General features: G+C 34.1%; 4 protein-coding genes across 8 annotated transcripts in view; 3 read left to right on the plus strand and 1 right to left on the minus strand.

The window, feature by feature from the left end:
- LOC126781142 (mitoguardin) overlaps positions 1-10,981 on the plus strand; it is a 50,601-nt gene extending 39,620 nt beyond the window's left edge. Inside the window, exons 4-10 of the mRNA XM_050505968.1 lie at positions 4,936-5,102; positions 5,631-5,813; positions 6,610-6,719; positions 6,922-7,090; positions 7,516-7,620; positions 8,256-8,384; positions 8,512-10,981. Of these exons, the coding sequence (XP_050361925.1) occupies positions 4,936-5,102; positions 5,631-5,813; positions 6,610-6,719; positions 6,922-7,090; positions 7,516-7,620; positions 8,256-8,384; positions 8,512-8,826 (1,178 nt within the window). The 3' untranslated portion in view covers positions 8,827-10,981. The remainder of the gene's footprint in view (positions 1-4,935; positions 5,103-5,630; positions 5,814-6,609; positions 6,720-6,921; positions 7,091-7,515; positions 7,621-8,255; positions 8,385-8,511) is intronic.
- Positions 2,420-4,629, plus strand: LOC126781145 (uncharacterized). The gene is made up of 4 exons (XM_050505971.1): positions 2,420-2,551; positions 2,706-2,903; positions 3,101-3,386; positions 3,589-4,629. Exons 2-4 carry the CDS (start codon positions 2,706-2,708, stop codon positions 3,882-3,884), a joined length of 780 nt encoding a protein of 259 aa, XP_050361928.1. The 5' UTR covers positions 2,420-2,551; the 3' UTR covers positions 3,885-4,629.
- Positions 10,982-11,574: 593 nt separating the features above from the next.
- On the minus strand, positions 11,575-21,190 carry LOC126781156 (eukaryotic translation initiation factor 4E-binding protein Mextli). 5 transcript variants are annotated; one of them, XM_050505988.1, is made up of 13 exons: positions 21,045-21,190; positions 20,435-20,559; positions 20,109-20,262; positions 19,665-19,818; positions 19,009-19,210; positions 18,406-18,477; positions 18,057-18,117; positions 17,779-17,917; positions 17,560-17,697; positions 16,418-16,604; positions 15,397-15,462; positions 14,625-14,737; positions 11,575-13,074 (listed from the first exon to the last, which is right to left on the minus strand). In XM_050505988.1, the coding sequence occupies exons 2-13, from the start codon at positions 20,553-20,555 to the stop codon at positions 12,973-12,975; spliced, it is 1,509 nt and encodes a 502-aa protein (XP_050361945.1). In that variant the 5' UTR covers positions 20,556-20,559; positions 21,045-21,190; the 3' UTR covers positions 11,575-12,972. The 5 variants fall into 5 exon arrangements, with proteins under 5 accessions (XP_050361945.1, XP_050361944.1, XP_050361948.1 ...); XM_050505987.1 differs by lacking the exon at positions 21,045-21,190 and adding an exon at positions 20,759-21,015; XM_050505990.1 differs by lacking the exons at positions 11,575-13,074; positions 21,045-21,190 and adding exons at positions 13,542-13,739; positions 20,759-21,015.
- A 326-nt stretch (positions 21,191-21,516) lies between these two features.
- LOC126781079 (piezo-type mechanosensitive ion channel component) overlaps positions 21,517-23,295 on the plus strand; it is a 42,529-nt gene continuing 40,750 nt past the window's right edge. Inside the window, exons 1-2 of the mRNA XM_050505882.1 lie at positions 21,517-21,696; positions 21,861-21,933. Of these exons, the coding sequence (XP_050361839.1) occupies positions 21,870-21,933 (64 nt within the window). The 5' untranslated portion in view covers positions 21,517-21,696; positions 21,861-21,869. The remainder of the gene's footprint in view (positions 21,697-21,860; positions 21,934-23,295) is intronic.

Genomic DNA, 23,295 nt, shown 5'->3' on the forward strand with positions numbered 1-23,295 from the left:
TAGATCGCTCCGCTCGCGACGAGCGACGAAGCGACGCGACGATACCCCGCGCAGCGGTCGCCCTACCACACCACGGTCACCGTGCGGAACTCTCCTAAATAACCGCCGTTAATTTTAAATTTCTTTGCGCCAATGTTTGTTTTCCGAAAATATTTAAATGTTCACTTGAAACCTAATATTTCGAGTAATAAAATATGTCTGTATTTATTTTCTTTCTACATACATCAAATACCTACACATTTCTATAAAAAACTCTAAATAATAATATAATAAGTCAAATAAAATAAAATAAAATAATTTAATACACTAAAAATACACTTATTCACTTAATATAACAACAAACATTTAAATTAAGAATTCGTTTGTTCTATATTATGTAGGTACCTAAATTAAAAATATATACATATAAGTTTCAATAATCATCAAAAATGTTGTCAGGTTAACTAAAAATCTAATAATTATCGTTATATAAATAATATATATTATAAGATTTGGATAGCACGAGTTTACAAGGGATGAAACTTATTAAGTGCACGGAAAGTTCAATTACCTAACTACATATTTTTGTAGAATGCGTTACAGCAACGGTTATTTTACTTAAATCATTTTTTTTATAAATCAACTAATGATTTCGTTAGTATGCAATATATTTATTTACGTTTTTCAGTACAATAGCTATGTTATACGGCGCTTGTAAGTTATACCTGGTTAAATTTCCGGTAAAGTGTATTTCGTTACACAGCATTTCCGAGAGAAATACAAGGTGGTGGTTTGAAATTCGGGGTAGATGAATTAATTACGGGTAACAGTAAGCTGACACCCGGTTGACTGCCCCGCCTTCCGCCATTAAATTAGCATGTGACGCGTATAACAATTAGAATGTCATACTTATTTAATTATTATTCATAAAGTTATTAAATTAAGCAGCGATGGCTTAATCCAAGGGCCTGACTTAAATGTTTTTTATTTGTTTGATGTTGTTTTAAATTTTTGTAAATAAAAAATTTCCTCTAGAGAAGTATGTGGTCATTACTCAAAAGGCCGCTCCGTAGACTTCGGTGGTATGGTTTGTGTAGGCCTGTCTGTGAAGGCTTACCAATTGTTTTACCGTAATGTCCGTAAAACAGAAATACTTCATATAGCTTTGTTTAACCGTAAGTGAGCCGGTGTAATTGAATTCATGATATATACAAAATCTTTAAGTGCATTGAATGCAAGTAATTATGTATGTTGTTATACCATAATAACAAAAACAAGTAATGTTCTAATTAAAAAAAAAAATTGTTGTTGAAAAAAATATGAATACCTGCATTAATATTAATAATACCTGCGTCAGACTAATACTCTAGTTTCCTTTAATAACTATTATTGTCGTTAATAAAAACATGTGACGTTTTCGAATTTTGGTCTAGCGCAATAAACATACAGCTTCTGGCGATGATGATGACGCCGTTTATATCGTTTTAATAAGGATTTATTAATTTATAATAAGTATAATATAATATAAACTTATATTTTATAAAAAATATTAATATTTGTATTTATTTAAACATATTTTGAAGTACTCTACCAGGCTTTTACTTGTATATATATACGTGTTTTAGGCAGTGGATACAAGCATAGTGACTCGGAAAGTACTTGAGAGTCGAAGGTCCTGAAACCCTTTGGTCTTTTCGAGTTAACGAAATTTCCCATGTCACAATCTTATGTGATTCGAGGAGACATATGTTTGCACATATGCCTCTGAATTAAAATCTCCTTTGCTGTTAGCTAAACTTTGTTACGCCGTAAAGCAGAATAAAATCGCATATTACCAAATACTTATACACAAAATGTATTAGTCTGATGTCTCTGGTTGGTAGATAGGTCTGGGAAAAAAATGTTTGATACATTTATATTAAGATAGTGATTTTGTCTTTTTATTTTAGCGACTCATTTAATCAACACTCACAAAAATTGTTTAACTGCGCTGTGTAATGCACAGTATATTTATTCCCTTGTTATTCCTAACATGTGAGGTGAAATCGATATTATATTAATAAACAGTTATAAATTACTTAAGAAAGTAAGTAAGCTACTCGACGCTAGATGGCATTGTTAGTCTTATAATTCGTAATGTTAGTTATTTGTATATACAAAAGTGATAACAAGTTGTAGGTTAAATTTTTACTTAAATTTAGTACTGTCGTTTTATTTCACAAAATATTTTCATGATCGTGAAACAAGTTGTCGCTTAAAATAGCGACATCTATCACTATCATAGAAAGTTATAACGACACGCTAGGTATTTATTTTAGAGGCAAAGTGAACGTTATAATATTTATTCGTAAGGGGGCGCTACTTTTATAATACCAACATTACAATATCAACTAGAATTATTTTTGTCATAATCGACATCTATTATTCCATACAAAATGTCATTACAATAGCGGTCGCCATTACGTCTCTTATCAAATTTAGCATTAGCGAAAGAAATTGCTTGTGTCAAACAATCGCGCGCGCGATTTGTTTTGTTTTCAGTTAGTGAATTAAGTGTTCTTCTTTTTTTAAGGTAAGTGAAGATAAAATGATTTTTTACATTAAAAATTGTTCTTATTTTAAATTTGTCCGCAAAAACAAACAATTTTAATGATTAACACAGTCGATCATTTAAATCTTGAATATTACTGTTTTAAATCTGAATACTTGTTTTTTTTTTATTACAGATGGCACCTCCTAGGAAGATAATTAAGCGACAATTAGAAATATTAGTTGATTATCTAGAAGAAAATAAAGACATATCAGGCGGCACACCATTTTCGCCGGTGGGGCTTCATGCAGCTAAAGTCAAATGGACCATGGTCGCAAAAAAATTAAATGCTGTAGAAAACGGAGCACAGAAGTCTCCTGAAGGATGGAAGAAGGTGACATTATACATTATTGAACAATATTAAATATATTAATAATGAATTATAGAATAGCATTGTTATTTGTAATATTCCATTTTTATATTAACAACTAATGAGTATAAAAATATTTTGTTATTTGTAAAATTTTGCTTATTTTAAGGTAATAAATTGTATATTATTATATATTAAATCTATAACATTTTATTTTGTAGTATTGGTTTGAATGGAGACACAAATGTAGAAAAAAGGCAGCAAATATACAACAAAATCAATTAAATTCTTCAGGTAGTTGTCAGAAAATAATGCTTAATGATATTGAATTGAGAGCTTTGAATATCAATGGGAATGGTTGTGAACGAATAGAAACTCCGGTGCCTTCCTCGAAAAAGTTAGAAATATTTCTTTCGGAAGACTCTGACTCTGAACATCAATTGAAAATTGTTGAAGATCAAGACACAGAAGATGTTAAAGTTCCTCCCAAAAGAAGATTAACTACAGGTATCTTTACTTAAAAATAATTATTACAAAAATTGTTTTATCAATTATAAAATATTTTAGTACTATTGAAATCAATGCTAGCTATTATTGCTGGCTTATGGAGAGACATGGTCATAGTCTGTCTATATGTGTATATATTGGCTTTTGCATTGGCTTTTATAAATCTTTTAATTTTCATTAACAATAATTATTTTATTCTCAGAAAATTCAACCATTGTCACACCTCCACCAGACTGGGCCATGGACTTAGAAGACCGCAGAATAGCAGCTGAAGAACGAATAGCCAAGGCTTTAGAGTCAATAGCCAATATGATGCGAGTGCAAGAAGACAGAAGATGCTTAATAGAGGAGAGACTAGTTGAAACATTGACAGCCATCGCAGGAAATCTACAAGGACTGAACTGTAGTGCAAATCAAAAAAATTCTTTACAACATTTGCAGCAATCAAGTCACGACCAACCGGAAACATCCTCTATGAAGGATGTGATCTTTCTTTAATATAAATGTTAAATATTTTAAAATTAGGATGAATATGTTGTGTATAGTAGTGACTTTAAAAACAATTTGCCAGTATAGTAGTAAACGAATGTGATTTAAATTCTTTTTAAAGATTTTTACTTTAATGGTATTATTTTTTGTCTTGTTTATATTTTTTATTAATTATATTGACAAAGTATACACTGTTGAAAAAGTTTCAATAGTCCCAAGACTGCAGATATGTACATCCTTGTTTATTGAATTATGTAAAATTAGGTTGATAGTATATAGTTAGTAAATAATACCGTACTTTTTAAAATTATATTTAAAAGGTTTAATATACTTTGTAAAACTTTGGATTGTAACTTTATAACAATGTAAAAAAAAGAACAATGGATAGTGCACATCAGATTACAGGATAGTTTATCACATTTGGCAATTTTGGCGGACGGGTAAATGGGTCACCTGATGGTAAGTGGTCACCACCGCCCATTGACAGCGGCGAGTTAAGAAATTACAATTATTCCTTACATCGCCAATGCGCTACCAACCTTGGGAACTGAGATGTTATGTCCCTTGTGCCGGTAGAACACAACAATACTAAGTATTACTTCTTAGCGGCAGAATATCTGATGAGTGGGTGGTACTCGCCCAGACGGGCCTGCACAAAGCCCTACCACCAGGTAAACACGAAACAGCTATTGAATGGAGCATGCATTATGCCACAAATTTGAGATTATAATGAATTTCAACACATAAGTATATGTGGAATTAAAAGAATATAACCTTCAATTATACAATAAAAATAAATTATAATCAAAAAGTGTTTTCATTGTACGAATTCCTATTAATTATAATATTGAAAACAAATATATTTTCAATATTGTCACCGTTTTTTATTTTATCGTTAGACAAAATAAGTATGCACTTCGAGAATGTATAATAGAATTGCATATAAATCAGTAATTTGTATATATTCACTCACAAAATCAATTTTCAATTTATTCACTTTAAATAAAACCTCAAAAGTAAGTTAAATAGACGCGCTAATAGAGTCGTGATGTATCGGCAGGTATGGAGGCGCTGGAAACGAGCATCAACTACTGGGAGGACGCGCTGGCCGCGTTCAGCGCGGGCGCGCGCGGCGGCGTGTCGGGCACGCTCGCGCTCACCTCGCCCGAGGAGGCCGAGTTCTGCAGGGAGATACAGGACCTGCTGCAGAACGCTTACCTCTTGCAGGTAAGTGGACCTCTCCTAAGGACTAAGCACTATTCGCTTGTTTTACTTACTATATAAATCATATACATATATATTTTTATTTTATAAAGAAAGTGATTCACTTGATTATACATTATCACGACCGCCCATAGACATTGACCCTGTCGGAAACATTATAATTCTAAAAGCATGCACAGCCAGCCTTGGAACGCTGTTATGTCCCTTGTGCCTGTAGTTAGGTTGGCTGACTCGAACCGAACCTAGCGATACAATATAATTGATGATTTTTGGAATAATTGATGAAGGGATTTGGAGTACCTACCAAGACCTTTAACAGTATTGCATGAAGGCCTTCTGACTTTATTTTAATTGGTTAGGGTAGGTTAGCTTTATCTTAATAATATTGTAATATTTTTTGGTTTAGGTAGATATTACTTTTTAATTTTATAAATTGCTTAATTAAGGTTACTTGTTTAAAATGAGATTAAAAGTTTTATAACGACAGAATCTATTTGAAAGACTTTAAACACGTTAACTGCTTGCTTGCAGGAGAGATGCGAGTTGCTCTTCTTAGATCAGCGATCAGTGCTCTTTAGGTCTGAAAGTGGGGGGCCGGGGGGAGATGGCTCCGTGGGCCGACGCACGCGCCTGCTTTCTTCGCACACTACATCGGAGCACACGAGGAAGGAGCATCACTCTAGTGCGGAATCGTTTGCTTCAGCTGAAGATCAGGTATTATTAGTTAAAGCTGATTATAAACTTATTTATATCAATAGTTCAACATATTACGACGTCATATCTCTTGTCTCAGTTTAACGCTGAATTGGAGGGTTGGGTACGTTAAGGAAACCCTTTAACAAAATACCCTCAAACATAAGAAATGTAAACTCGCTTAACACATTTAAGACACGACTAGCCGCGTATCTTACAAAAGATCATTCGCTTCTAAGCAAGTAGTCAAAATGTGTTAAATGAGTATGAATTAATAAAATGTCGACTAATGTAACAACGAACGACGAATGTTATAACTAATTTTAAGTTTATCATTGTTCTTACGTAATTATGGGAATAAATATTCTTTAAACCTAAACTAAAAAACCCACTATTCTCAAAAATAGCTTGACTTGACTTCTATACAAATAATTTGTTAGTAAAAGTAAAGGACATGCCCAATTTCTGTATGGACGTGTGCATAGGTATCGAATTTAATGCCAATCCCAATGAGTTGTGGTGTTTTGTATTCGTGAATATTGACACATTAAATTGTTATAAAGAAAAATCTTAACGAGCTCGTCATTACAACAGACTAAACGTAAAAAGTTTTATTTCATCAAACTTAAAATCAGATTTATAGTAATAGATAATGGTAAGTGTGTATACACTTGTGTCGTCATCATCTATATACTTAATTTGTTAAATAAGTTTTCGCTCATTTTGATTTCAATTAAATTGAATGGTTGTTATTTCTGTAACGTGTAGGTATCTACAACATAATTCTTAAACCCTAATATTATTAGTATTTTTTTAGGTCGCAGACTTGAGAGAATTTGACGATTTAGCAGAATCCGTAGCCGAAATAGAAAATTATGAACTGTATCAAATGGCTGTCAAACAGCTAGAAGGTGGAATACCTTACAGGTGAGATGCGATAAATATTTATTTTTTAATTCGTTTTAATCGATGTTATTTAATAACTTCCTAAGCGCAACACAACTTGAGATTTGGGACATATTAAAGAAAATAGTTTCCGCAATATTATGTAAAGTGATATTATGAAGCTTTGATAAATCACGCTACACGTGTACCCAAACACATAACCGGGGCCGGCGTCGCGCGGCAGAACGCTCCGCACGGAGGTGGTGGGCTGCGGCTCGGACGCCGAGTTCCTGTGCAAGCTGTGGTGCCTGCGCGCCGCCTTCCAGCGCGCGCTGGGCGCCGCCGACGTGCGCGCGTGGCTCGTGGACGCCGGCCGGCAGGTGCTCACCGACCTGCTGCTCTTCGCGGACAAGGCGAGTCGACCATGGGAATTCAGATGACGTTTTAGACATCCGCTTTATTATACCTATGTCGCAATAATAATAATAATATACTGGGACGGAGCTCGTACTATGGAAACCAGACAACTGATATACTATTTTTCTTTTGTAAATACATACTTACATAGATAATTACACCCAGGCTCAGCACAAACAGACATGTTCATGCTCATAAATATCTGTCCTGGGTGGGAATCGAACCTACGAAAGGCAAGCCAACCACGCCAACCGGCTCGTCCAATACCTTAATTGTTCGAAATTAGCACAAAAATAAGGAAGTATAATTATGTCATTAAGTCCAAAACTTACAGCTTCAGATAAGATTTCTATTTTTTCATATCATGCCAGATATAGATAATTTTCATACAGTTGGTTTGAATCGTTTATATGTTTTTCAGGAACCGAAAGAATTTTTAGTTGCATACGAAGAAATGGTTTCATGGACGAGCGACGTCGCAAACTGGCATAATATTGAAAGCGAACTGAGGAGTAAAGGAGTCAAGGTAAGGAAAATGTCATCGATTATAGTGTAATATATTGTAAGACTGACTCTTCTGCATCACCATGTATATTCATTATCATTGAATTACATTGCTCTTAAATATCGACATAAAGATTATTATTTTGTTCCATAAAATCAAAGACATGCCTGAACTATGGCAAAATCGATTAATAAAAATAAATAATTGCTTATTATTTTTAAAAACAATACCAGCAATGCCTACAAAACTACTAGTTTTAAGAAATTATTAATATACATATTGACCCCTCTAATTAGGCGCAAAACTTGTGTTATGAGTGGAAACGATAATAGACCAAGAGGTCAGGATCGAACTTGCGACTTTCACATATTGACGCTTTTTTTATTTCACCACTAAGACCACTTTTCCAATACGATTCTCGAGAGACTCGAAGCTCGTAATAATTATTTATTAACTTCTAGTAATTATAATAAAAACCACTCAAGGTGTGCTAAGAATATGTTTAATTATTATCATCTTAATGTTGTATAAGGAGCGTATATGCAGTGTAGCCTTTAAGTAATTAATACATTTATAGGGTATTAAGAGAGATTAAAGTCAAGGTTATACGCGAGACCAGACATCAGTCGTAATGCAACAAATTACCATAATGACAGGTGGTGTCGTTCTACGACGTGGTGCTGGACTACATCCTGCTGGACGCGTTCGAGGACCTGGCGGCGCCGCCCGCCTCCGTGCTGGCCGTCGTGCGCAACCGCTGGCTCTCCGACGGGTTCAAGGAGAGCGTACGTGTCTCTGCTCTCATCGATATTATACACGCCTCACACACATACGAGTGAAACGAATACCCATACTTGTTTCGATTTATTCTTCCGGGCTTAAACTATTTGCTAAATGATTAATGTTTTGCAGGCGTTAACGACAGCCGTTTGGTCGGTGATAAAAGCGAAGAGACGGTATCTTCAGTACCCGGACGGGTTCATGTCGCATTTCTACTCCATATCGGAGCATTTGTTGCCGGTACTCGTTTGGGGCTTCCTCGGACCTCGCGAGCGACTAAAAGTCGTTTGCGAGACTTTCCAAGCGGAAATCGTTGGCTTCATATCAGATCTATTTAGCTTCCAGAAGTGTCGATACACGAATGTCGAGGACTTGTCGGTGGATATCATGCAGCACGCACGCACACGGGCCGCCAACATCACGGACAAGCTGGCCGAACGGAACTGAACAGTCTGATGCTTATGGCCCAGCCCGTTCTTCGCTTGTATTAACAATATTCTAGCAAATATTGTCAACTTTAAAGGCGTTCTTTTGCTAACGACATCATTTTTTTGACACATCAAAAGGGTTTAGCGCGTTTTACACACTAAGCCTTTATCTTGGCCACTTAAACGCTATCTAAATCTTAACTCAGTACAGCAGCCGCTTTCACGTCCAGCATGGCCGCCGGCAGGTGATGTATTCAATGTACTCCTCAATCATTTTCTACTGCTACGTACTAAATGAACTATTTGGCGTTAATACTATATTGTATTATATACCTAAAAGTGTAATGCCCTTGAACATAATTCTGTCGGCGCACATGTCATCCACTGTGTCTAGTTAACTCATATTTAATCATAATGTATGTTATACATTAATGCTGACATAAGACATAATTTTTGATGAGATAATTATAGCCGAGTCCTACACTGTTATTACCAGTAACCTTGGTGCAGGTGGAACAGAAGAGAAGTGAACTAAACTAATTTGACAGCGCACAGACAATATTGCCATCTCTTTCTCTTAACACCAAAAGTATTCAAGTCCTGTCAAATTCATTCAGAGAATGTTTACATAAGTGAAAATATTCAAAAATGTCACACTTTCGCCAAAGCCTATCGTTAGATTCAATCAATAGTATAGTTATCCAATAATAAATGGCATCCAGAATTCTATAAATAATTTAAATAAAACTAAGACAATACTTAAATATATAGTAATCGCAATAAAGTGACATTCCGGATGCAATTAATGAATAATTATAAGCCCTTGCTTCGATGTTAACTGTTAATTGCTCGATTGACGTAATATAAAGGTGACTTAGTAATTTTAATTGCATTTATTTGTAAGATAAAGTGACTTTCGTGTCCCGTGAAGTATTTATAAAATCAATAATATTTACAATAGTATACAGTTATAATTTAGAATCGTAATGGACAAAATATGAAACTTGCCATGCATATTAAAAATTGTGTGCCATTGTAAAAAAGTTTAATTTGTAATATTGAAGAATAAATTATTATTATTAACATTTATAAAATGTATCAAACGAGTATCAATTCTGCGTTAGATAAATTGTTCGATAGCTACTATGTATATCTATGGATCATTATTGTTATGTTTCGTGGTTAAGTAATTCCAATCTTATTAGATTTTGTTTGCATCTGTGCAAACATATTAGCATAGCTGTAGTGCAAATATTATTATTCGCTCCTAAATCAAATAAAAACAATAGTAAATAAATTATAAGTTTTATAAACAATGTATAGAACAAATCGTAGAATTTAATTATCAAATAACGTCTGAAATGTAAAACGTTATTTACATTTAATTGTTATTAGGTAAATTTATGTTTTTATTTGTATTTTAGGGGATTACCGAAATATTTGTTTGAAAAGAAGTTCTCAAGAAAGATATATATTTATTTTTTCTCTCTAACTGCGAATAAGTGAGTCGGCTGTGTATAAACATAGACCGTTAGTGTTCTATTTAAATATTCTATCATGTATTCCCGTCGACATCAACATGGACGTACGCCCAGGTAGGGGCAGGATAGACAGTACTCATTTTTATAACCATATTAGCGATCAATAAACTATATTTCATTTTTTTTTTCAAGTAAACGTAGGACAAAATGTAATAGTGAAATTTCGCGAAGAATTTTGTCATCATGTTTAGCATTCGAGGCCCTCCCAATAATAATATACTGAGGACACCAATGGATTCACTTTATTTGTAATTTCAGAAAGGAAATACTTATTTTATAATTTATCGCTTGAAATGGTTGTATTAATTTAGTACATGAAACTAGCATTTCTTTATATATATATCAGATCGCACGGGGAGAGGTTTAATTATTGAAATTTCGTTTACTATAATTATGAACTGCAGGAGTATGAATGTTGTACAGCATAAAATTTTATTTATTTTGTAAATATATTTATCAATTATATCTTATGAGTTTAGTTTTTTTGTCTTTTTTTACCTTAATAAAGTACTTATTTATTTATTATGAACACCTAAAAATGTTTTATGTTTTGTTTTCGTCTTGAAACATGTTGCATTGTAATTTATTTTCTTACAACTGAGACATTTCGTGTAGTCAGCTTCATATATAATGTAATAGACGAGATTATCAAATACACAGAAACATATGGAACACAATGAAAACAAACCCTATCGCAATACATTTTAGGTACACTTTTATATGAATATTTATATACTATCATAATATTTCTGACAGCTGAAATGGAACTTTATAATAAAACGAAGGATAGGATTCGATATATTTGGGCAAAATGGATGGTTTAAATAATTTGACGACTTTGTTTGTACGAATGTTATTGATCAGTTGATATTTCTATGTATTTGGTAATGTTGTCTGTAATTTTATATATGACGCTGACTATACAACAAAATAACAATTATTAAAGACGCAGAGGGCGCACGTCCTTGGAATTAACGGCACTGACGATATAGGAATTAATTTTAGAAAAAAATCTGTTCTAATTATATCTAATGCTTTAGCGATTTACAATTTAACAAAAAAAATGTTTGATTCTCTACTTCTAAACAACCATATTTTATACCTATATATTTATATATTTTGGAATAGTTAATGTTTAGGGAATATATTTATAAAAATACCACTATTTTAAACCAAATTAAATATAAAATACAGTACAGGAGAGTAGGTTATAATAAAACGCTTGGTTTATTAGAAAATTTAGTATATATCATAAATTTTCACAATATAGCCTTGCCTTTACTTTGGACGTAAAACAAAAAAAAAAAGTGTAAACAAAATTAAATTTAACGATAATAATACCAATGAGCACCAAATGGTAATTTTTGCCTCGTGAATCATTCATAAATGTGCAATGAACAAATTTTATTTTCCAACGACTTATAAATAAAGTGCAAAATATCTACCCGTGTGTATTGGATAGTAACATTTGTAAAGATAATTTGTAGCTTCAAGTTTATAAGAATCGATATATAAAAAATATTTCTAACCCAAGTTGCTTATAACATGTTTATAATTGCCAAAAGTTTTGTATAAGATATAATATGTTTGTATAAACTCTATAATATTCTCGATCAAAGCTAAAGAGCAATAACCTTAACAGTCTTAATGTAACACGTAATAGATATTTCTGTTTTACTTTTTCGAGATACTCTATATAAATAAATATCTGGAGAAAGCCTGACAACAACGTTAGTATAATATTTTTTTTTACATTATAACAACAATTACTTATAATTTATTTGGTTTAGTGCACAGCGATTTAAAATACCTACTAATAATAATAACAACGTAAATATAAATTCACATCAGGTTAATAATTTTTATTTATTATTCTTTTAATAGACTCTAAATTGACAGGCTTTCTCTGAAACATAAAAGCTTAGACATAGTGAGAATCGACACCTTCGCCACAGGACTAGACACTAGATACAAATCTGAATATGAGTATACAAACACACAAAGAAATGCATGCATTCTTCTTAAAATAAATGGAATCACTCTGTGACTTTTGAAACAAACAGTTCCTTTAGTCAATATATACAATAAAAGTTAACTAACTCGTGACACTCAAATGGATCTCTAGAAAATTGCGGTTTCTCTTCTAGACCTTGTTCTATTGGGGTTCGTAAAATACTAAAACGTAACAAATTTTTAAGAATCTGTTAAGAGATCATTTTTGCAAACTAAAATATCTAACATCTGTCTTTAAAAGGAATTTATATTCGAAAATATCTATCACAATTTTCATCATTTAGATCCACACTCAGTTTCGAGAGTATATAATCGTTAAAAATCACGGTATACGATATACTGACATTAAATAAATAAATATTTTGGTGAGCTAATACTTTTAGTAGGTAGTAAGTCCGCTAAATTAGTCACATTTCGTGTAAGCAAAAAAAAAGTCAATAGACGGACGGCTAAAGCGACAAGAGAATTCAGACCTAAAAAATACAAGTCGACGTACTCGCACTCCGACCGCTCGTGAACGAGCGGAGCGGGCGGGTACGTCGGGAAGCTGTGCTAAGGGAGGGGGCGCTACGTGCTACAGTGCGGGTGGAGGCGTGCGGGGGGGGGGGGCGTCACTCGGGCTCGGGCGAGTCGGGCGCGTCGAGGGTGAGGCACACTCCGGCGGCGCTGCGCACTCTCTTCAAGTAGCTGACGCTGTCGAACTCCAGGCAACTCTGTACACACCAATAACGCTGTTAGCCCACTAGCGGCGTCCTCCTTCTTCGCCGTATGTTCTTACACGAACTATTTCGTCAATTATGGGATATTTCGTGGTTCTTACCGGTTGGTGGCAAAATATATTAAATTAAGCGCTTTTTTTATTAGCGTTATTATCTTACCTGCTATTGCAACTTTTTTACATTTATGGTGTAAATTATTAATTAGAAGTAGTTTAGTTTTAATGTTTGAAATAATTATAATAAAAAGTACATGTTGCTGTACAGCAATCTTATGCTTAAAAATATTATTTAAAATTAAATTATTAATTAATAAAATAATTAACTAAAATTTAACGAAACGTCAACAACCTGTTATGATTATCATTATGTCGTTCAAAGCATTATAGTTAAGTATGGTGTTAGTAGTAGTGATAGTAAGCGCAGGGTGCAGTTCCGTTTAATAGTGGGAATGAAAGCACAGATTAAGCAAAGACACAGCGTTTTTCAAATTTATTTAAAAATCAGAAAAGGACAATGATAATTAACACTGGTAATTTTTAAAACAACACAACAAAACACGAACCAAATCTAAATATTGATATTCAAATGATAAATATATCGATTGAGAGGTGACGCATCTTGCTCGCCTACCTGTACGGAACGCCACACGTATATCCATTCTGTCGGAGCAGCATGAACATTAAAAATTTTCTTATCAATTAACAAGTCATATAAACATATATAAAATATCTATCATAAAAATTTATCAATAATCAACAGGAAATATATAACATCTATAATTCTAATCTTATAAAAATTAAATTAAATCAGTCCATAACATTTTATATATCAGTCTTAATATTGCTTTGAATCAAACCTGTATCAAATTTCGATTCGAGTAACTATATTATTAAAAGTATTTGTCGTGTTCGCTCGCGATTTACGGGTCATCATAAACCAACTACATTAAATATATCGGTGGGAGCGTATAAATAGCGTATTAATGTAAACTTACGTTACATTACGTGAGATCATATGCTTCTAACGCCAACCTCACAAGTTAATTTATGCTTAGCGTAATAATCTAGAGTAGCTGGCTCTGCCAAAGAATAAATACGGTATAGAGTAAGAATATCACATCGGTCACAGAGATTTAGATTTTTTCTAGTCGTTTAACTACTAGCATTCATTGAAAGCGGTCGCATGCAGTCGTGCGGTTTAAAGCTTTTTTGTTAGGAATCGTGCAGGGGGTCACGCACGAACGCGATCGCCACGAATCGAAGTACGACGGTTAATCAAGGCTGCGGATACGAGCCCGAAAACAATCGTATAATCGTACAAAATTTTCTACACAAAGTCTATGTACTATTACGTTCGAAACGGAGATCGCCCTCGTAAACGTAAGCCCCCGCGGAGGAGGGCGGAGGCCGGGTAGGGGAAGCAGTGCGCTAGTAGAAGTTGCGACAAAGCAGGGCGGCGAGGTAGTTAGGGTGGTGCAGCGGCGGCCACAGGCGGCAGGGCGGCGGGGGCGCGCGGGGCGCGGGGCGCGGGGCCGACAGCGTTACCTTGCGCGCCAGCTCGGGCGGGAAGGCGGCCAGCCCGGCGGGCGGCAGCTTGCTGAGCGGGGAGTCTGCGTACTGCACCAGCGTCTCGTACGAGTACGTCTGCCGCGCGCCACCTGCGACCGCGTACTCGACATGTACTCAATTCGTTCGTTGCGAGATGTTTAGAGGCAGTTTAGATTTTGTAGTCTGCGGAGAGATTAGAACGTAAAATGTGTCGTAACGCTTTTAAGATTATTTGTACCATGCCATAGATGTAGTTAATCTGTACCTTTAAAATAAACCTGTAAGACAATCGGCGATTAAATCATTATTAAAAATACTACTCTACGTACATAGAAAAAATATATAAACCCCTTTTTAAAATATTAATATTGATCTTAAATATGTGCATACAAGTAACATTTAATTTTTTATCATATCGAAGATATTTATATCGAAGTGCGTTTCAGTATATAAATCGGCATCAAACAAAGCTACAAAAGCAAGAGTTAAAGTAAACCTTATCTTACAGGCCTTTAGCATGTTGCAGTTTTAATTACACTTTTATTATGCGTGTCAGTCACAGTATGCATAGATAGATAGATTTAAAAAGTAAACTGATATTTAATTAGTGTTATAAATTTAAAAAGTAAAAAATGATGACGTGAGTATGAAATATATAATAATGTCTCTTAAATTATATTTAAAATACAAAATAATAAATAAGTTTAGTAAACAACGAATGCCAACGCTACAGCTAGGCAGAAGTGGCGCGCGTGTAGGGGGCGCTTACCTGCGCTCTTGTCGGTGGAGGCGGCGCGCGAGAAGCGCGGGCGGCGCGGCGCGGCGTCGTCGGGCGCTGCACACACACGCACAGCTCGCACACACGCACACCGCCACCGACCACGGCCGCACACGCGTTATGCAGAATCGACTATCGCTAGCAGTTTTTTACCGGACCGACTTGCTTTGTGTTTTTTTTATTGTTACAGATCAGATAACTACTGCGTTCGGCTCGAAAGAACAGTAATAGAATAATAATAAGTTCCCAAACTATTATTCATCTGCTCGTGCTTCGAACGCGAGCAAAAGTGAAAATATTTAAAATAAAAAATTCTTATCATCTATTCAATTAAAGAAACGAGAAGCGACTTTATACAATTAGATTTTTATGATTATTATTATATTTATTGTATAATTCTTTTAATTATATGTTATAGTTTGTATTTTACAATTACATTCGGCGATAGTTTCGATTCTGCAAAACTGGTGGTTTATTGATACAGGCGGGTGATAAACATTAATAATGGCCGAATAATGACGATTAATTTGGAAAACACCGCCGTGACCGTGGTTCGAAATGGTCAGTGAGTTGAAATTACACTTTCAAATGATATAATACATAATTATAATAAATACATAAATTATAAATAATATTGTAATTTTTAAATACTCAATCGGATTCTAAGGTAATGACACGATGTTGTTACTGTGATATCAAACAAACTAAAACTGCGTTTAATATTTAAAAAAAAAAGTCAGCTTTAAATAAATTATATGTCACGCGATTTTTAGTTGAAAATTCCTAATAACCCATGCGATTGCGATCAGCGCCAAACGGTTAATGTTAGCGATCTTTTACTTGTATAAACTAAAGTAATCGAAGTAATCTCTCTACCAAAGTCTCCCATGCGAGTTAAACTTTATTCGTAAAATTTATAGTTCCATGCCATTAACTAGTAGTTTTCATATGAGACCTATCCTCGGTGATACGTTCTCAATATATGCCGAGGTAGCGGGGAGGGCCTGCGTACCGTCGTCGGCGGGCGGCGCGGGCGGCGCGAACACGTCGTCGTCGGCGCCGTTGAGCGCGGCGTCGTCGCGCAGCAGCAGCGCGGCGGCGGGCCGCTGCGACAGCGTGAAGAAGTCGCCCGAGCCCAGCGCCATCGCCTCCAGCGCGCCGGCGCTCTCGAAGTACTCGTCCAGCACCAGCTTCGCCGTCTGGAGGACAGTTCGCTCGTTAGGACAACCACTGTATGTGTGTGTGTGATTACTTATACTTCAAGTTGTAAGAAAACCGAGTGTTCCAGTCTTTATACCGACTATGACGTCATAATGTGCACTTTGTGTTGGGAATGCAGGGTGTACATACGTCAACCTCGATTATTTTCTGTTCCAATTAAGATGGCTTTATCGTAGTGTATCAAACAAACCAAACGTTGCAAATTCATGGAAAATCGAATCTAAGTAGCCGTCGCGAAGATTAATTGTCATGGTTATAGAGTTACTTTTTTATATTCATTTTCATTAGAAATTTCAATAAAAATAGAAAAATGATAAAATAATTTGAACCATGTGTGCATATTTACGACAATATGAATTGCGATAATTTTCATTGCGTATTAATAAAACGTACCTATCAAGCGAGATTAAATAATATTTACAATACGATTGACGACTATAATACAAATCTTTTAAGTGTTTTCATAACTGGCTTTTGTTTTAGTACCCGATTATCATTTCAAGCCCAAGATCGGACCGACGCTAGTGGTGGGCCGGATTAACATGTAGGGCCTTAGGGTTTTTGCCTCGAAAAAAAAAAGCTTACTTAATTTACAAGATGCCCTCGAGTGGCCACTAGTGGTGCATACATCACTATTCTGGGGGATGCTGATAAATGGGTGATTTGGTCTGATAATAGAAGGGCGAGGGAGCTTAAGGCAGCACTTCGCCCAATTACCCCCGAAGAGTTTTAACAATTTACTTACACACACACAAATCATAACTTATTATTAAGTCAGGGAGGTGGCAAATAGTTTTTAGTAATTTACTGTTGTTTAAGTACGATACAATTGCATTTTCTATGCGATATTTTTTTAAAAATAAAATATACATAAAAAGGCACATCGTTTTCAATGTCACTATTCACATGAATTCATAACCTATGCTCGAATACCTTAACAAGGTCCAGATTGTTGCCCGTGATCTTGATGGAATGTTCCCCGAAAGTTACGGTATATTTATACTCTCCCAGCGCAGCATCGTTCGTCGAGAAACTATGCAGCAAAGCTCTGGAATTGTTGTGGGGAGACTTCTGAAAGCAGACAGAGGAACTCACTCAAAACGCGATGGAAAGAAAATAAAGTAGTCCGAGACGGCGGCGGTCGGGGCTCACCTCCCGCGGGCGCTCGTCGGAGCCGGCCGAGTCCAGCGACGCGCGCGACGCCGCCAGCGCGCCGCCCTCCAGCGCGCCCTCCAGCCGCACGGGCGACGCGTTGCGCCGGATGGTGTCGCCGATCAGGTGCTTGGCGTGGCTGCCGACGCGGGGACTCATTCAGACATTATTACACAGAACTTTGTCAATGCTCTCGATATCATACGATATCGTAAACTTTCTCGAGTTGCGAAATAAAATATAAATAAAATAGTATATTCATAATATTTCATGCTCACTTGACGTTTTCCTCGTTGGGCCCGGTGATCTGGACAAGGCGCTCCTTAGCTCCGGGACTCACTGAAAACACGTCAACATGAAAACGATTACGACATTATGTATTTATTGTGAACGTCGGAAGCTCAGCTAGATAATGCTTTAGTAGGCAGGCTTGTTAATATAGTCGAAACCGTAACCGATCACTTTTTTAAGTGATAATGAGTGGATTAATAAATTATTGTCGATTATGTTAGTTATTGGTATAGGAGTATATTTAAAACATTAGTATAAATAATGAAGGAGTTGTGATAGTTTAGAGTATAGCCCGGCACACCATGCACAAGCTTCGCGTCCCTCGTGCTCTCATACCTCGCTGAAACGATATGATCGTATCACTTAGCTCCTCGATCATGTGCACCCGCCTGCCCTTGATACCCATCACTGCAACACCACAACAGAACTTCAGACAACCAACTCACCTCTCCATTACGTCGCGATATATTGCTCGACTCATGTAAAATAAACTAATATATAGAAAACAACTAATACAATCAAATTACAATATCCTAAATAATAATAATCATTACAAAACTATATAGAAATCAATTGAAAATAATTTACTCAACACAGTTTGGAAAGTAGTAATATAATATAAATTAAAAAATGTCATCTATACCATAAATAAAAAATTTAAACCTTGAAACCTCTATATTCGTAATTAATAAAATATCTGATCATTGCCACAATCATGCAACTTTTATAAACGAGGAATAATAAACATTACTTATATGGTATAATCTAATTGGAATCATGCAAGTTTGTATCCACCATATCATCATCCATGCAGAACCCAAAATCTTGCTGGAGAGAGAGACTGTATTATATAAAAAGAAATAACAAATAAGATACTGTATTCTCTGAAATTAAGAAATATCCTAATCATTTTGATAAGTAAATAAATAGATAGATGACCTTTCCCTGAGTCTGCATTGCGTATGACGACCTCATCCTTGGAGTAGTTCTTGCCCGGTATCTTGGTGGGCTTGGGGAATTTGCCTGAGGGCTTGATGAGTTCGCCGGGGCCGAGCAGCGTGGGCGGCTCGGCGGGCGCAGCCAGCGTGGGTGACGCCGCGCCGCCTCCGCCCGACCCCTCCATCGTCGGCACTAGAAGCGGCTGTGGGAGGCCAGGACGATATTATTAGCAAATGAATATGAACAATCTTTGCATAAATATTAAAGCTGCCCAATATCAATAAGTGTCTCATAAATAAATAGCGAAAAAATACATGTTTAACAATGGCATATTTGCCCAACTGCCTTTTTGTCCAATGTTTAATTTTTTACTAGATTATAAGGCTGAAGCCTGGTCTTGGGTTCAATACCCAAATAATAAAATTTAGAAATTTAACAGCATCCCAATTTACATTTGGTTGGTCTTGTCAGATTTGCTATCCCGTGGCATCATGAGAGTGAAGAAAGTCTATCTTAGGAATGGTGAGCAAAATCAGCATATAATTATCAAGACATATTTAAAATGTCATGTCATGTCAGCAAATATTTAAAAAGAAATCTTTTTTTTAAAACATATCATCTCATCATTTTTCTGTGATGAATATTGAAGTTAGTACCTCAGCATGAGTGCCACGATGTCTATAGTATTGACTCATATAATCAGATCCCTGCCAATGCTTAGCTCGCAATTCTATTAGTTCAAGCAGATGAAGTCTAGTTTTTTTATCCAGCCGTTCATCCTGAGATCCATTACGGAAAACAACAAAATATCTGAAAAATAAATTTAATGTTCAAGAAAATGGGTTTAAATAAAATTATTTATAAATTATAAATACTTGCAAAAAAGCAAAATTTGCTCTGTACATGTTATTAGGCTTTTGAGTCATTGCTCTTCTCAGAATTTGCTCACAGAAAATGATTATTAAGTTTTTGCTGCTAAACACACTTTATGAAAATTGCAGAATTGAACACACGCATCAGAAACAAATATCTAATACTTATACAAACTAGATTAGGCTCATCCATCTGAATGCTAGATAATATACAATTTTAAAACTGACCTGTCAAGAAAGTCTTTATAGAGTGCTTCCAGCTGGGCTCCGTAAAGCTTAAGATTAGAATACATAGTGGCCACATTGCTTTGCAGTGCTCGGTCAAAGTTTCCTTGCATCATTTGGTACGCCACCGCCTCCGTCAAAACTATTAGGTCATCAACTGCAACAAAAAATAGTTTAATAGTAAATAATGCCTATTTTAAAGCAATTTAAGTCAAGAACAAAACAATTAAATATAAAAACTGCAGTACACAATGATTGCACTGTTTTAATTTGAATTCACACAAAGATGTAATTAATAAAATTGATTTATACTTCAATAAGATTCTTACCAGAATTAATTTTGACATCTAAAACAGAATTACGGTTATGTGCGGAACTGGTCGTCGATTTCAAGGGTCTGGGCACTTCAAGTTTCTTTACCGTGCGGGTCATTTTCGTTAGGGTCGACATGGTGCTGTTCAAATATAAACACACAAAATCATATCAAAACATTGCGCGTGCACAATCTATTACAATATACTAAAGCCAACATTAACGTTTCGATGTGACGTGCCGAACGATGATAGATACATATTTATTGAAGGAGTGTCATAATTTATTCATGATTAAACAAAGGTACATGAACAATACAATTAGCAAAAAGAGCAACTCACTCATCCATGGCGACTGCTTTTCGATGTACACTACAACCACTATTAAAGCAAAACGCGTAAATAAAAAGTGAAAGTGATGACAATGATCCTAGCAAATAAATTCGGAACAAACCCGATACGTGTTCATTACTCTTTCTATTCGTTTTTTTTCTTGTAATACAGAAGGATAAGTGAAAAAATTTTGACCGTGAAGGAAATCTAATACTTTACTCGATGAAAAACATTTAGACAAAACAATTGAAAACTATGGAACACGATGAAATAAGAAATAAACAAGAAAACTCACCTGGCTACGCCATTAATTCGCAATAAAAATAAATTTAGTGTAGTGACAAGACCACTTAAAAAGGTTTCACTTTAAATAAATATAAATAAATATATTAAAAAACATTTTATAAATAAAATATGAAGCGTAATTTTTATTTGTAAAACTAAACTAGTAAATTTATCATTTTATAAAAATCACAAAAACCGATAAAATTATAAAGAACTTTACATTTGAGCTGCACTACGAATTACAATTATGATGTTGCCATAATAACAACTTTTATTTCTTACAAAACAAATTATTACACAAAACTTACGACATATAAATATGTTTTGTCAACTTTTATTGGAAGTATCCTAAGTTTCGTTTGTCAACTCACGAAAACATTCAAAATAAATACAAATATAAATTCAAAATTACAAGAGCGGTCAAATTAACTCTATAACTGACCTGTCAGTGTCAACATGTCAAGTGTCATAAGGGATTTTGTGAGAGGTGGTCGTGTTTTGGTTTTGAAAATTTTCACTATGCAAAAATGAATAGGAAGTACGAAAGTTTATTTTACCAAAAACTATTAGTTTAAACTTTGCTAAGTGTTTAAACAATAAAGTAGTTTTTAGTGATGTTTTAATTTCAAATGCTATTTGTATATTGGACACTTTAGTATAAAGTAAGTTATACGAAATAAGTTTTGATAAATAATATTCAGATATGAGTAATGCATAGATCAATTTATAAAATATCTAATGTAAGAGGATTTTATCTTTAGAATATGTAAATTGAAATTATATTCTTATATTACTCGACTTTTTATATTATATATTTTTTTTTCAGATAAATACAATGCATAAATACTATATCTCGGTATTATTAGTGCGCTTGGTTCTACCAGCGTCACTGCTTCTTGGTAAGTTTTTACCTTAAGTTTTATTTGTCAATTTATTTCAATACAAATATTATTTTTCAAATATAAAACACACAATGTTTTATGTTGGTGATTTTGATAATGCATACAATACTACTAATTATATATGTAATATTTTTATATGTATGAAATAATATTTTTGTTGTATTCTAATAAGAGGCATTGTTATATAATATTGCATATTTATAAAGAGCTTAATTAGTTAAGATTTCTTCTTGTCCAATTATTGATTACTAAAATAATTCAGTCATATATAAAAATGGAAAAATATAAGAAAAGCTCATAAATGACTTTTTTAAATTACAAAAGTAATAAAATTAACTCGCTTAACGCAACGAAAATAAAAAACATATTTTATAGAATTGTGATTTGCATTAAGCAATAAAACTAGTCACCAAATTTAGAGAAATGTTTAATTATTTTCTAATGTATTATCATTACATAAAATTTAAGCAAAATATCAGTTACATTGGGCATTTTTAAAAAAAGTTTCTGTCATTTTATGTTCTACAATTTTTAAATTATAAATTTTAAAATATATATAGTTTTAAACTTACTTACCTAAAACCTTTGCTTAATTTATATACCTGCATATTGTATATAATTCCTCATAAAAAACAAAAAAAAAAAATTGAAGCTTTGAATTATGTTAATTTATTATATTTTTAATTCTTTGAAAAAGACCCAAAAAGGTAATTAGTACGACAAAAGTATTAAGAAATTGTTTTGACCCAGATGGCAAAAATTAAGTTGACAAATATGTACATGGTTAAAATGTTCTGTAATTTTTAGTATGGTAAATATGATTAGTATTTACTAAACAATTTGCAAATGTAAAGTATTTTTTTATAATTTTATGCCGAAAATATAAAATAATAAATAAATTTATAATAATCGAAGGGACAGTAATTAACAATATTCTATAAAATACAGTAATAATACAGACAGCAGAATTTAACAGATACTAATTGTATAAATAAATTACATAAAATAATTAATTACGTAAAACTATAACAATAAATAATATATATTAATTCTTACGATTATCATAGCTGTTACCTACTCAAACAAAGAGCCATGTGAAAAATTGCCTCTTAAACATTTGCCTCACAAACAATGAGTATCAATAAAATCTTAAAAACTGATGTCAACTTAACTTTGTCAATGAGAAGTCACACTGAGTGGAATTAAGTTGTACTTAATAATGAAGATTAAACTGTATTCGCTAAATTCCTTCCTTTGAATTATCGTCCGCGTGCAATGGACGCACTGCAGGTGCGCTTGATATAAACCTGCCTGTATACGTAAGTTAATTATTTCAAAGGTTTTTCATAAACAGAAATG

Source organism: Nymphalis io, chromosome 3 (genome assembly GCF_905147045.1).
Source record: "Nymphalis io chromosome 3, ilAglIoxx1.1, whole genome shotgun sequence".
Taxonomy (NCBI): domain Eukaryota; kingdom Metazoa; phylum Arthropoda; class Insecta; order Lepidoptera; family Nymphalidae; genus Nymphalis; species Nymphalis io.

Excerpts from the sequence above, each read along its gene's own strand:
- LOC126781145 (XM_050505971.1), top strand. The coding sequence starts at position 2,706 with ATGGCACCTCCTAGGAAGATAATTAAGCGACAATTAGAAATATTAGTT. Across the intron at positions 2,904-3,100 it reads CTCCTGAAGGATGGAAGAAG|TATTGGTTTGAATGGAGACA; the intron begins GTGACATTATAC and ends TTTATTTTGTAG. Across the intron at positions 3,387-3,588 it reads CAAAAGAAGATTAACTACAG|AAAATTCAACCATTGTCACA; the intron begins GTATCTTTACTT and ends TTTTATTCTCAG.
- LOC126781156 (XM_050505987.1), bottom strand. Across the intron at positions 19,819-20,108 it reads TATAAAGACTTTCTTGACAG|ATATTTTGTTGTTTTCCGTA; the intron begins GTCAGTTTTAAA and ends TTTATTTTTCAG. Across the intron at positions 13,075-14,624 it reads CGCCCGAGCTGGCGCGCAAG|AGTTGCCTGGAGTTCGACAG; the intron begins GTAACGCTGTCG and ends TGGTGTGTACAG.